At 37.1% G+C, this 14,006-nt stretch overlaps 1 protein-coding gene and 1 long non-coding RNA gene across 3 annotated transcripts; one reads left to right on the top strand and one right to left on the bottom strand.

Annotated features, from left to right (window-relative positions):
- The first annotated feature begins 915 nt into the window (after window positions 1-915).
- Window positions 916-5,368, top strand: LOC127164807 (uncharacterized). The gene is made up of 3 exons (XR_007827703.1): window positions 916-1,005; window positions 3,796-3,847; window positions 5,279-5,368. It is a non-coding gene; the product is annotated as an uncharacterized LOC127164807 (long non-coding RNA).
- otpb (orthopedia homeobox b) lies at window positions 4,554-7,921 on the bottom strand. 2 transcript variants are annotated; one of them, XM_051108888.1, is made up of 3 exons: window positions 7,776-7,921; window positions 7,030-7,427; window positions 4,554-5,842 (listed from the first exon to the last, which is right to left on the bottom strand). In XM_051108888.1, the coding sequence occupies exons 1-3, from the start codon at window positions 7,810-7,812 to the stop codon at window positions 5,327-5,329; spliced, it is 951 nt and encodes a 316-aa protein (XP_050964845.1). In that variant the 5' UTR covers window positions 7,813-7,921; the 3' UTR covers window positions 4,554-5,326. The 2 variants fall into 2 exon arrangements, with proteins under 2 accessions (XP_050964845.1, XP_050964844.1); XM_051108887.1 differs by having other exon boundaries at window positions 7,737-7,901.
- Between the last annotated feature and the right edge of the window lie 6,085 nt (window positions 7,922-14,006).

Below are 14,006 nucleotides of genomic sequence, written 5' to 3'. Positions count from 1 at the left end.
GAACATTAATGTGTGTTGGCAGTGTATGTACACATCTACCCTATAATGATAAAAATCCATGCAGTGGTTTTTAATTGATCTGTAAAAATAATATATGTTTTTATATAATATGTTTAGCGGCTGAAGTAAACATGCTCGTCACTCCACAAAGAGAAGAGAGGGGCGGGGCGAGCAGAGCTCATTTGCATTTAAAGCAAACTCCACCAGAATGGGATGATTTTTGCAGAGCTGGTTTTGGCAAGGTAAAAAGGGTGTTGTTTTGCACTACCATTGAGAATTTTTAACCAAAGTATATTATAGACTTTTCATTAAGTCCCAAAAGAATCATATCAACTTGTGGAAAACGGGCATAAGATGACCCCTTTAACAGGGACCATGTGCAAAACAGCTGTTGTGCCAGTTAGCTATAAACTCATTTGCATCATCAGTCTCTGGCCAGAATGATATTATTTAAAATTACAACACTACATTACAATCAAAAAGAGAGAGAGAAAGAAAAAAGACAGTTTCAAAAGCTATTTTTCAAGAGCTATATTTCAAGAGTAATCCAGTGTCGTCTGTCAGAAGAGGCAAAGAAGGCTGAGCCTGCTCAAAAATATTTAAAATGATCTATAGCTGCTAAATCTTGTGTTAATCTATCTACTAATGCAATATGCGTATAATGTAAAATAATGTGCGAATTAAAAAAATGTAACGTCATTTAAATATCTATAAACATTAAATAATAATTGTATTTATTTATTTTAATAAATGCAAATATTATTTTATATTCGTAGACATTCAAACTTGCGCAACATAAATAAATTCTAATTTTAATTGAATATTTCCGCATTTATAAGTAACGGGCGTATCTATTCAAGCCAATCAGCTTTCAGTCTTGTTATGCGTCATCAAGCCTGCTTGTGAAAGTCAAGAGAAACTTGTTTCAAAACAAGTGAGACTACAAGGCTATTATATACATGTGCCATAGTGAAGGAGAAGAAAATGGAGGTTCTGTGCACACAAGTGAGTGGCTGTTAGATGGATTTGACATTTTATTCATGTATACAAATGTTTATAATGATCTGGCTCTGCAGATATGTTGATATGTTGTGTAGTGGACCGTTATTATCAACACTACAGCAAAGGGGATGTTGATTGTGTACAGGAGCGTAATTATGAAAAAAACATAAACTGTGCTGCAAACTTTTATCGGTTTAATCAGTATTAATTTACATATCAGACAGAGAGCCTCTCAAAAGAATCTCTCACTTGTCGTCTAAAGTAGGCTAATCCACACGTAGCTATTTACGCTAATAGAAACGATGAAATGAATACCATTACGAGTGAATGAGAGAAATGAGTCCTTGTAATGTTCATGCTATATAAAAGTTAACATTTAAATTGTTTATATTTCATTTAGCAGAGATATTTTTTCTAAATAACCTTCATAATAAAACGGCATGCATAATATACTCTAGAAACAAATCTGATTTATTGCTAAAGAATCGCGAGCATCTAGTGCACAAAACATTCGCTCTAGTTCACCAGCAGATGGCAATATGTTAACATGTGATGAACACATTCCCAGTTCTGCAGACGGCAAACAAAATGTTTTCCATAATAACATTTACTGTTGTAATATGTGGAATATTATGACCCAGATTTCCCTTAATATGATTAATCGCGGTTCTAATAGGCTACCAGTGGGTGTTGTATGTACTCTCAAAATATTTATACAACTAATTCTTTTTTAAAATTGTATTTTATTGATTTTAAGAATGAATAAAACTTATTCTCTTTACAAATATATATATATATATATATATATATATATGTTTAAAAAATCTTAATGAAATGAACATGTACAAACATAAATGAGAAGAAAATATGACATCCACCTATATATACTTACATAATATACCTTCTCCTACGCAAATTGCGCAAACCTAGAATTGTATGACTCGTTCTGCTTTTTTGTTGCATTGTTCTTTTTCAATTCAGCCAGGCCGTTTTGAGATTATGGCATGCAGCCTGTCCCGTCTGAGACAGGGAGAATCCTCCTGCTGGTCACGGATGTGTGCTCTGGGTGGATAAAGATGGCATCCCGCTGATGTCTGTGACCTTCATGGTGGCTTACTCCTCTGCCAGCCACTGATTTCTGATTTAGTGCTGCTCTTGTCAGGGGCTGTGAGGTGCTTTCCATGCACTGACAGAGCAACTCAAGGGCAAGTGTGGACAGATTGGGTGAATAAAGAGCACAGATAGAAAAGCAAGGAATGGCTTATGTGCATTAGAAGCGCATTGTTTATCCCTCTGTGTTCATACTTTTTTTTGTAAGGTTATGGCTTCATTTTTGTATTTTTATTACAATAATCAGATGCATGGCCAAAGTGGAGCACGGTATTGTGAAATAGATACACATGTAGCCTTCAGTTCATTCATAACTCAAATTTCCTCCTCTTTGTGCATATATCAGTGATTCATTAGCATACACTCATATCCATGGGACCATGTTCTAAATAATGAAGAATAAGGACAACGTCTTCAGTGGCCCTAAGGGCCGACTATTAACTGAAAGTAGATTTTTCAACGAACACTTTTGACAAAATCTCATTCATTCCATTTAAAGAATCTCCTAATTGTCATTATATTCAGTTTTAATCACAAGACACTTGTGCGTTTTGCTTAAAGTGAAGAAATACACCAGTGAACAGAGCATGCATTCGCAAGGGGACCAGAGAGGCAGAGGGTCTCTCAGAGCAGATGCTAAAACTGATGATGATGGATGTCTACATGGAGACTGTTGAATGATCAGGGGATGCTTGTGTAGATTCTACATTTTCCATTGTTTCATGAAATCTTATATGCAAATTTACAGGGGCAATTAGTCTCACATCAGTGCAGGGTGAAACTCTAAGAGTGGCAATTTTAAATTTTTGAGATGTTTAGATGTGTAGGCTGATGTGTTTTATATTATGTTTTTTTTAATATTACTGTAAAAATAGAGTAAAATAGTAAATCGTTTTTTATCTGTTACTACAGGAACTACAGCAATTATCTGATATCTGGTTACATTTGTCGAGGTCTGTCTGGGTCTTTTGTCAAGGCGATTACTGAAGTGACAGAAGATGTTTCTACTCACAGTTGTAAGGAATCTTTTCTAAATGGGAGACAGTCTGGCTATTGTATCGGAGGAAAGATCAAGCAGATGTTTGTGGGCTGTTCCACCTCCCCAGTGGTAACGGTTTCAAACCACACAAAGAGATCAGGAGAAATAAACATGGCACACTAATTGGTTACAATTTTGCTTTAGATATTGGTCTGTAAGGGGCTACAAGCAGATAAGCTTACTTCCCTATGGAATATTGCAACTGGAATTTATGAATGCAGTAGTACTGTGCATTATCATAAGCAATCTCTGTAAAATGTGTTGTGAGATATCCTGTAGCTATAATTATGTTGGTGTTTTACTGTTATAGAGTTAAAGCAAAGAAGTATAGGATTGTGAGTAATGTGTCTGAATTTTTCAGTGACAAATTTTAGCCTTCTATTTTAAATGAATATATTTTATTTGTCCAACTAATGATCTAGGGCAGATGACCACAAATATTTAATTTTTTTCCCAGAGATGTAAAATTTTGATCTTGTTCCGTAGAAAAAAAAAGAAGAAGAAGAATATGTTTTCTCATCTTTATGTTGTTCCAAACCTGTGTAACTTTCTTTAGGGAAAGATGAAAAATATGATATATGATGTTTTGATGAATGTTGAACATTGAAGACATTTTTTAAAGATCTTCTTTTTGTGTTCCTCAGAAGAAAGACAGAAGACAAATAAGTTTGAAATGACATGCGTTTTCATTTTTAGGTGAGCTATCCCTTTTAGTTACATCATTGTGTGTATTCTTTTGTTTTATTTTGGCCATAAAACTAAAATTAAGCATCTGTGCTAATCTAATCCATTACATTATTTTTAAATATTTTTTAAAAACATATTGCAGACACTTTTCAGTGTTGTGAGATCAGAATGTATCTCTGTTTTGTTGACTCTCCAAATTACCATATTGTATCCTTGATTAGGAAAAATACAAAACTTAAAACAAGGATCAGGATTTGTGCCAGGAAAAATTTTATATGTAAACATATGATAATTTTGTCTGTTTACTTGATGTCCGAGGGTAAATATTTATTCCCTAAGACAAAAGTAACATCGGGTAATTCTTTAGAGATGGGGTAAAAATTCCTAGGTTTAAATCTGGACAAGCGATTCCTGAAGTGCAGCATTGTTGAGTGTCCCTATTGTGCAAAGGATTTCCTTCATAAAAGTTGTTTAAAAATTATATATATAAGATCACTTCAAACATTTGTTTGGATTCCAACATATCTGTCCATAACCCTAAAATATGTGGAAGATTTTTCATTTTGAGCTATGTTTTTGTTTCTTATCCATCTTTCAAACTGCATACTGACTTGTCACTCTTGAATCATCTGGCAGCATACTGTACAGTACTCTCTATATTTATTTGCTGCATTTCAAAAATCCTCTGGACGTCTATAGAGATCACATACCATGGTGAAATTCTTAAAATGATTTTATTCACCCACTTACATAAACCTTCCCAATTCTGTTGAATTTGGTAAGATAAACATTTACAAAAACCATATTCCAGTAATAAGCACAGACAATAAGTTAAAACATATCACAAACATACCAGCAGATAACAAGATTTTTATCTTATCTACACAAACACTCAAGTTCATTTTGATTTATGTAAACAACTTCCTGTCGATCCCGGCTGAAATATTACATGCATCTGAATCTGTTTATTTGGAATTTGGCTCTTAATCCAACGTGTTCAGTTCTGTACCTGAAAAATCACTCCAACATGTAGTACGTGCCTTAAAACAATCTGTACATGCACACATGTGGTCCTTATTAACGTGTCCTTTTACATTTAGTTTAGTTAAAAATAATATCACCGATCAACAAAATAATTTTGCTTGCAGTTGTTTCTTCATATATGAATGAAGAGTCAAATAAATACTCATAAATAAATAAATAACTCGCCGTTATTAAAATCAATAGCTATGAAAACAAAATAAACAAATAAACATGACCGAATCCAACACGTAAATAAATTACATACATTTCAAGCATTGAAACTATCACTAGAGTCTACATCTGCTGTATATAAGCATTGTCTGGGGTTTGTTGAGATTCCATCATCCAGTAAGGCTGCCAATTTGTAATTTCACAGTTTTAACCTCATATCCTGAGTGCTCCGTGACTGTTTTTCAGGAATACTTGGGGTTTGCAGTGACAGAAAAGACATCTCGGATGCTCAAATTAGGTGAAACTCATCGAAACGGTGTGCTCAAGTGCTTTACGGCGCAGGGAAGCGATACTAGTCCCTCTCCACACGTCACTGTCCGGGGAGCTACACAGCTGAGGAGAACCGCTCACATTCGTTGGACCCGAAAGGGAAGCGGGCACCATCCCTGGAAATGTGGGTTGATACAGATGCGACTGAAGACCGGAACCGTTTGACGATAAGCTGCTGGAAAGGCCCATGGAGTTTGGTGGGGGGCCAGCTCCGAGACTGCACTGGGAGAGGGACTGTGCCATCGCCTGCTGTCGGCCCAGCCCAGGCGGTATCTGCAGCTGTGAGACTCCGGGCATCCCAGCCGCGGCCCAGCGCGTGTCGTTGGCATGAAAAGAGCAGAGACTGTCGCCCATCGCAGCCGCGGCCGCAGACGGAAATTGAGGCAAACCGTGTGTTGGCAGCAAAGTGCCCGGCGCCCGGAAAACGTTGGTTGTCTTCTTGCGCTTCTTCCATTTTGCACGTCGATTCTGGAACCATACCTGAAATTAAAAACAAGAACAAACACTTAGAAAGTCACGCATTTCGTTGGTGAGTATGAGTTATAGTTACATAGGCTACTTCCTTTCACAAATATTTTCGCTATACTAAACTTCATATAACAATATTACTTTGATTTTAAATTGATACAAAATGTTTTTTTAAAAAAAAATAAAATGTAATAAATAACAACATGAACAGAATATATATAATAGATTACCGCACAATTTATTGCAATATTTTTGTTTGTAAAAGTAAAAAAAATTAAATGCTAAGCCACTGTAAATATATAGTGGTTCTCCATGAATGCTGAAATTTATAAACATGCATCATATAAATCATCTGCTTGTTTTTTGTTGACGCTATGTAAAATTTAAAATATTAGGCTACTGTCTTCACGGACAACTAGCCTTGCCATAACATGCGGGATGGTAATTCAAATAAAAAAAAAAGAGAGAGACAAAGCAATTTATATAATGTTTTGCAGACAGCCGGCGATGAAGTCGTTATAACTGATGGCACATTCTAGGGGACAAATAGTTTTATGGCCTCAGTAATTCATCATGAAACCACAATCATGAATTCATGGTGAAAATAAGCTCACAGGCAGCGAAAATAAATATTACCCTTTCCTACTGTGAGATATTTTTAACATTTTGCGCTTAGCTCATACGAACTATTATTGTCACGTCCGTTTATTGACGCCTTACTATTATTGTTCTCTAATTTGCATATTTTTTATATTAGTCTTAACGATACAATTCGTATTCAGTTATAGAACACGTTTTGCCTATAAATATAAATTGTGTTGACGCTGACGTTATGCTTCCGTGAAGAACCAATATGCACATGTAGCCACTACTTTTTTTTTTCTATTGAAAAAATGCTATTTTTAACATCGTATTTTTGCATATTCAATATTGCAAATCCTTTTATATTTTAAAGTAGTCCAAGCGCGACGGGCAGCATTGATATTTATTTTGTATTCTTGAGAGAATATTAAATGCATAATATCATGCACTTTATGCAATACATTATTACGAATCTTTAGAGTGAAAAAAACCCCCATCATTTTCACCATACTTTTTTTGTTCAGTTTGCTTTGCGTTTTCTTTTTAAACTGTGTTAATCACTAACTGGAAAGCTCCATTACGATGTTAAAGACGAGCAGGTCCATTCTCAGTCTCACCTGAACCCGTGACTCCGTTAAACCAATCCGTAATGCAAGTTCCTCTCTCATGAAGATATCAGGGTAGTGGGTTTTAGCAAAGCTCCTTTCCAGTTCGTTCAGCTGCGCTGGAGTAAAGCGGGTCCTGTGGCGTTTCTGTTTCTGTTGGTTTTGCTGGCCGCCCGACTGATTATTAGAGTTTTGCTGTTGCTGCTTTTCTTGGTCTTTGGCGTTGACCTGCTGGATTCCATTAGGATTGGATCCACCATTACTTATGTCTTCCCCGGGGAGCAGAGTGGTCCCTTCAACAGTTTCTGTAGCCGAAGTAAGATCGCCGGGGTGTCCAGATTCAGTGCCCCCTAGTCTGCACTTCAGCGCCTCTCGGTGTCCGAGAAGCTCGGCTGCAGCATCTTTCATCCCTGTAGACGTACGAGTCAACAATTTAGCATTCTCTCCAAATGACAGAAACATGTCAATATTAACATCAAAGACAGAAAGAACAAAATGCATTAGAAAAGTATAAACGTATTGACACATTTGTTGCACAAACAATTACAAAAATAGTTCAGCATCGCAATCCATCAACGCAAGCTGATGGAGGAAAATGTATCATTAAATTATCTGATAATTAACAAACATTGCAAGTAAAATGAGAACAGATTGAGATATCAATTTTGTCATCACAATAGTTAACCAATGTTTGAAGACTGAAAAATACTCTAGCTTACAGTGGAGCTGAAGACCGGAGTTTGGTGGCGATAACTCACCGAGGCGAGTATCCAAGAGGTCGGCATGAGAGAGCATTGCGCACTGCTGGAGTCACAACTGCTTCCCAAACTACTCTACAACTTTTAACCCTTTTAAAAAGCGCATAGGGCTCAAATGAAGGAAAGTCGTCAGTGCGTTTAAAAAGGCGGTTCCATGTATTATACTCTTCTTTAGAGAGATTGGGAGGCGCTTAATAGTTGGATGAGCCCGTGAGCTTCCACATAAGGGAGCCAATCAGAATCGAGGGTTGAAAATGTCAGACAACCAACCACTAAAATCCACAAACCGGCTTCATCTGCACTTGCTCTCGTTCATTTCAAATCTGATTTATTGCGTCGCCCCCTTATTAGCTATACATTTTAAATGACTTCATAATCATGGCAAATAACCAGTGAACAATAAATCTTTCTGTATTGGTAAAAAGAGGCTTCGCAAAAGGTGGGAAAGTCTAGTCTTTGGGATGCAATATCTAAACACATGGAATAAGCGGCACTTTTTGTAAATTCACTATTTGGTTGTAGCCCAACTTTGCGAGTCCCTTTACGAATCGAATGCACAACTCTGGTCATATTTGCTTGTTTTCGTGTGAAGAGAATGAACACAGAGTTGTTGCTATGAGCTGGTTGTTTTATTGCCTTCATGTGAGTTACAGCTTTATTTAAGTGGAATCCATCTATCAAAAACGATGAATTCTTTGAGGCAGCTAACAACACATCCAAGGTACATTTCCAACTAGTCATTTTCAAGACCATTAAGCATTTGAAGTAATTAGTGCCAAATCTATGAGCTTTCATCTCAATTATTACAGTGAAATCTGAATAATGCGTGGTGATTTAACTGTGTTTAGATATATTGCGAGAAGGCGTTGTAAATCATGTTTGAAGAATTCTAATTTATTTCGGTAAAGGCTTGAGGTGAAGCAGTGAAACAGGCTACTGATGCGTACTGATGCCTCAGTTGTATCGATGTTTCATCAGCGCTGACGCAAGTAATTTGATTTATTTAATTCAAACTCGCTGACATACATTGCCTAATTTAATCCATTCAGCGAAAGCACATTCGCCAGGCTGTCAAGTTTTCAGCGTATTTTTGTGTAATCAATCAGTGCTCCCTTCGTTTTGTGGCATGAATGTGCACGAGCAAGCCGTTGGACTACTGAGAGTAATTAAGAAACACAAAGGATGTGGGAATCTCGAATATCACTAAAGACTCTATAAATGCCGTCGTATTTCTCTTCTGAGTTTTTAATCGGCAATGAGAAGCTCTATCACTTTACAACAGCTACGTTGGAGTCGTCGCGTAATTTCCTGCAATATAGCATGAATACAGCAAAATATCAAAGCAAGGGATGGGGTCTAAACATCTGTTCAGATTAAAGCATTATTTTAGACAATAAATAATCTACATAATCACGGCGGTGGAGGACATAAGTTGTAATTTTTTAACTATATGAATATATATACATTCTAAAACAATATCAAGAGAACAATAGATTTGTCTATGTTTATTATTATTAGTAGTAGTAGTAGTATTGACATATAATGACTTGTGCACGCATGCATTCTTTTCTGGCCCTGCAAGTTGGTGATCGAGTCAATTATATAATTATAATGAAATTATACCTCTGCTCCAAGGTTCAAATGGTTTATTATTTGAAGGGTTGCCATTTACAATTTACTGCAGTTAGAGAAGGAATAATGTAGGTATTATTTTTATTACTGGCTGTACATTTTGCAGTTTTCATATATAAAATGTAAACATGATTTCGAATGTGCTGTAATATGCTTTGCTTCTAGGTGTTATTTTATTATTTTCACAGTACAATTTCTGTTGATACTTACCGATCCCATCCATGAGGAATTCTTATTTATTTTGTGTAAATGACATTGCGGTTTGACATAGGTTGGATAATAGGTCCAAAGGGCTCACCATATACCGTGAAATAAGTGAATTGGAAAGTAACACAACGGCTCCTCCATTCAAGCAGACGCGACCCCCGTCGCATCTCATACTGTGATTAGACTCGGTGCCCTCCATGTGGACCCGATTTCAACGTGAGTTATCTGGGGAGAATACAATTATGGCCCTAAATAAAATAATCAGCATTGGACGGCGATTACCGTAATGAAATGGAGCTTTGGTGTGTCACGGAGTGGCTGGCCTCCATTACGGTTCGTAATGAGACTTTTGGGGGTAAGCACGACAATCATCTAAACATGAAAATGTGTTTACTTCGATGTCCACGTTTGCACTAAAACTTTGTTCTCCAAGTCTAAATGCAAGAGTTAGTCCTGTTTTACAGATGCATAGGCAAATGCAGCTCTGGGCCTTATAATACTTGCAAGAAGGGTTTTCAAGTTTACTCTGATAGGAAACGTGAACTGTGGAAATACAATATAAAAATAAAATTATTATTTTTTAATTAAACAAATATCTAAAAATCGCATTTTGTATTTTTTTTATAAGCAGTATAAGCAGTGAACTGAACCCACTGCCATTTTTAACAAGTAAAAGAATAGGGTGTGGTAACTAATATCTAAGACAATACTGATATTATTCATTTAAGAAGGGCCTTAAGTGGCTTGCGAGAAGGGAGGACTTGGGTCAGTGGTCACTCTGAGTTTGCCCAAATTGCGAACATGTGCTAGTAATTATTAAATTCCAGCATAATCACACTGCTAATGCAATTTAATGCATCAGCAAATTAATACTGAAAATAATTAGTTTCACTGACCTTGTACATTGCAAGACGAGAGTGAAACAGTAATGCTTAAATGAGCCAAACCACTCCCCTTCCATACAAAACCCGTTGTGAATGTCTTATAATTTTCATAAAGCAATAAAAGTAGATATATTGGGCTATAAGTAATATATCTATCAAAACAGTGATTTTAATAAAAAGTGCAAATTAATCTGTAAGTTACCTGTGTTGTCCTGTACTGCAATTTTTTATTGTCTTCGTTTATTGTATTCGTTAAAAATGAATGAACTGATCCAGGTTACAGGTGTTTATTTTACATTTAATTAAATTTAATTAAATCTGCTCGTTTATCAGTTATCCCAGAAGCTTGGGATTCGAACTAGAATGTTGCGCCTGAAAGTTAAAAAAAAAAAAAAAAAAAAAAAAAACACCTCACACAGTGTATGATAAATCATAAAGGCTACTATTTGACTCCTATACTGATGATACAAATCCAGCAATTTGCGACCCAGCTGCAAGCCCATTATCTACAGACCGAGGCGGTTCAGCTCCTTTCTGCTCATTCCACTAATCTCCTGTCTCCACTCCATTTATTTGCCACTTCTCTGCTGCTTGTCCACAAAATACAACTCTAGCGCCTCCAAGATTAATTGATCGTCAATTTAGCTCTAATTCGGACCAAGTCAGGTGGTAAATGGTCTACTTTTACTTGATTGTAACTGAAATGTGTGCAGGTTACATTGATAAATTTTGATTATTTATCAATTACGCAAAAACGAGATACATCTACTGAATAAATTGCAGGCTGATTTTTCTAATAGAGTTTGTAGATATCACTATTGATAATGATTCCGCACTAATAGTTTCCTTCCGGATTTGCTTGCTAACTTGTCGGGATGACAGCACAAAATTCATTTTTCATGAAATCAGCAGTGCGCGTGGGCAAGCTGCCATTAGTCAGGTGCATTATGGGGCAGATCTTCAGTAATGTGTGTTCTTTGCTCAGAAAGCCTGACATACTTTGTCACACTTTGTGTCAGTTACAAATAATTTCAGTCATTGTTAGCATATACGGAGCTGAACTCACCAAATGAATATCTCATGCTGCTTTACTGCAGCTTTGAGAAATGCAGAAAAAGTTGCCCCAGTGGAGGCATTTTATTTTTATACCGAGGCACTTATGTAAAACATTAGAAATGGTTTTGTCGCTTCTTAATTCAAGGTATGCTTCTTTTTGTTGGCACAAAGGCCATATGAATATAATGTAGGTCAAATAATATGTACACAATCAAGTATTTAGCTTTAACTTTGTTAAATGTAAATGAATAAAAATTAAATCCAAGAAACGCAGTGGCTGATTTTTTTTATCTAGTTGCGTCTCTCCCGTAAAAGATATCCTCTATAACCAAAATCATAGATTTTCCATTGAGTCACCAATACTATATATTTTTTTTGAATATTAAAAACTTTATATAATCTTTACAAAATAGATATTATGTTTCATCAAGCCAGTATATAGTCCTATTTGCTGGCGTGTGGCAGATTTTGCAGCAACCTGTAGCAAAGCTCATCTGTGGCCCATTTTCAATTTTAGTGTAATCAAAATAAAATCGATATTACATCTGCGCACATCACGGAGGAAAACTAACAACACCACTTGTAAATCCTCGAAATGCGCTTAGAAATACTTCATTTCGCCATACCACCATCTCACCCCATTTGTTCTTGAATAAGAACACATTCATTTGCATCTATGTAACTGCACCGAGACATACAGATATGATTTGCAAAGTAATTGCCTAGCACTACGTTATTTTATCTGAGGGTACCACACAACCAGAGCGCTGCGTTCAGCGCGCTAGATTTAAAACAGACCTTGGTATTTATAGGCCATAAATGGAACTTTTTCTTAAGCATTTGAATGCAAAGGAAGAAAAACGACTAAGAAGAAGATCGTAAATCGCTAGTTTTGGAAGTGGGTGAATTGGCATGAAGGAAAAGACACTCCTCCAGGTATGTTTACCACCAAATTTCAAAGGCTACAGTAAATGTGCGCAAAGAAGAGTGTCGCATCTATCGATAGTATTTTAATTGCCACCTTATAATCCCTCCGTGTCCTCCTTTTTTCTCATGACCCCTGATTATTAGTATTTTCCTTGTTTTCCAAACTAATAAGTGCCACCATCAAGCACTTGGAGGCTCCCGGAGGCTGCAGACATGCTGCTCGGTGTAATTGATATTGAACGAGCCGGTGGTAGGCGCGAACTGTTGGCGCTGCTGGATAATTTGCAGTTTAATCAGCGATTGTAATGAGAGTCGCTGATTAGGGGCCGTTTGAAAATAAAAGAGAGTTACAAGGAACGTCTGTCAGGGTCCGAAGATAATTCAGAAGTAATTGTCGTGATTAGGGAAAACTGGATGAGTGGCTTATCCTAGCGCATGGAACAACCAGGCGGTGGCGAGATTTCATACGACCAAGTCAAAGTGGACTAACATGAATAAAATAAATATAGGACAGCACGCAAACATACAGCTTGGTAATAGTTTAAAAGAGTTAAGTCTAACCACTACAGTGGAAAACGAACTTTACCTCACATCTCAGGCCTCAGTGAGTCTACATGCTGATAACAAAACAACAAAGTACTGTGGACCGCATAAATGCAGAGAGGTGGTTGCACTTGACATGACGCTTAAATGACAGCTCTCTGTGAGCATATTTTAACTCAAACCCAGCGTGGTTCTTCGGGCAACCAATATGAGCGAAAAAGACCAAGTGAACACATCTAAATGCAGTCCTGGTGTCCTCGCAGAGAGCGCTGTCTGAATATCAATTACACCATTAGTGCGCATGTGTGTTTGACTGTGGAAGAGCAATTAGTGACGTTCGGAAAGGGGAGAGAATGTTACTGCGGTTACGGCGAGAAGAGCAGGGCATCAGCTGGTGGAAATGAACCATTGTGACACCTGCAGCCAGTCTAGTTAACAACACACACACACTCCTAGTACATAAGGAAATCACATACAATCTCACAATTCACATAAATGGTCAGGTATTACAAATATCGCATTGTGTAATATAGTGCGCCTTGGGTCTGGAGACTCCGGTGTAACCCTAACCTCTTTAAAGCCGCCGGTTTCTCTGCTAGACTATCCCCATCTATCCCGTGTCAATGACTGTCTTGTTGAGAGAATCAGTGAGTAAACAGGACTGACAGAGTAGGGAGCTCAACTGATTACTCATACAAATAGACCGCGCGAGCACACCAGGCTGGAGATGGCTTTTTCTGCCTCTCCAAGGGTCCTCTGTCCACGAGCTCTCACATTGTCCCGCCATCAATCATTCTGTTGTGCCCTGGATGTTCTATAGAGTCACTTAATATCCTTACCTTCATCTCTTTTATACTTTTGGAGCGATGCACCACAGCCACTCGCCCTTTTCTGTCGGATGAGGCCAACAGGCAACAGATCATGAAATGATTTAGTGAGCCCCTGAAGGATATTATCACATGCTATAAACTACATCAGACAT

The sequence above is a fragment of the Labeo rohita genome, chromosome 5 (genome assembly GCF_022985175.1).
Source record: "Labeo rohita strain BAU-BD-2019 chromosome 5, IGBB_LRoh.1.0, whole genome shotgun sequence".
In the NCBI taxonomy this organism is placed as follows: domain Eukaryota; kingdom Metazoa; phylum Chordata; class Actinopteri; order Cypriniformes; family Cyprinidae; genus Labeo; species Labeo rohita.
The sequence above is the reverse complement of the archived record's forward strand: the minus strand, read 5'-3'. Positions and strand labels throughout refer to the sequence as shown.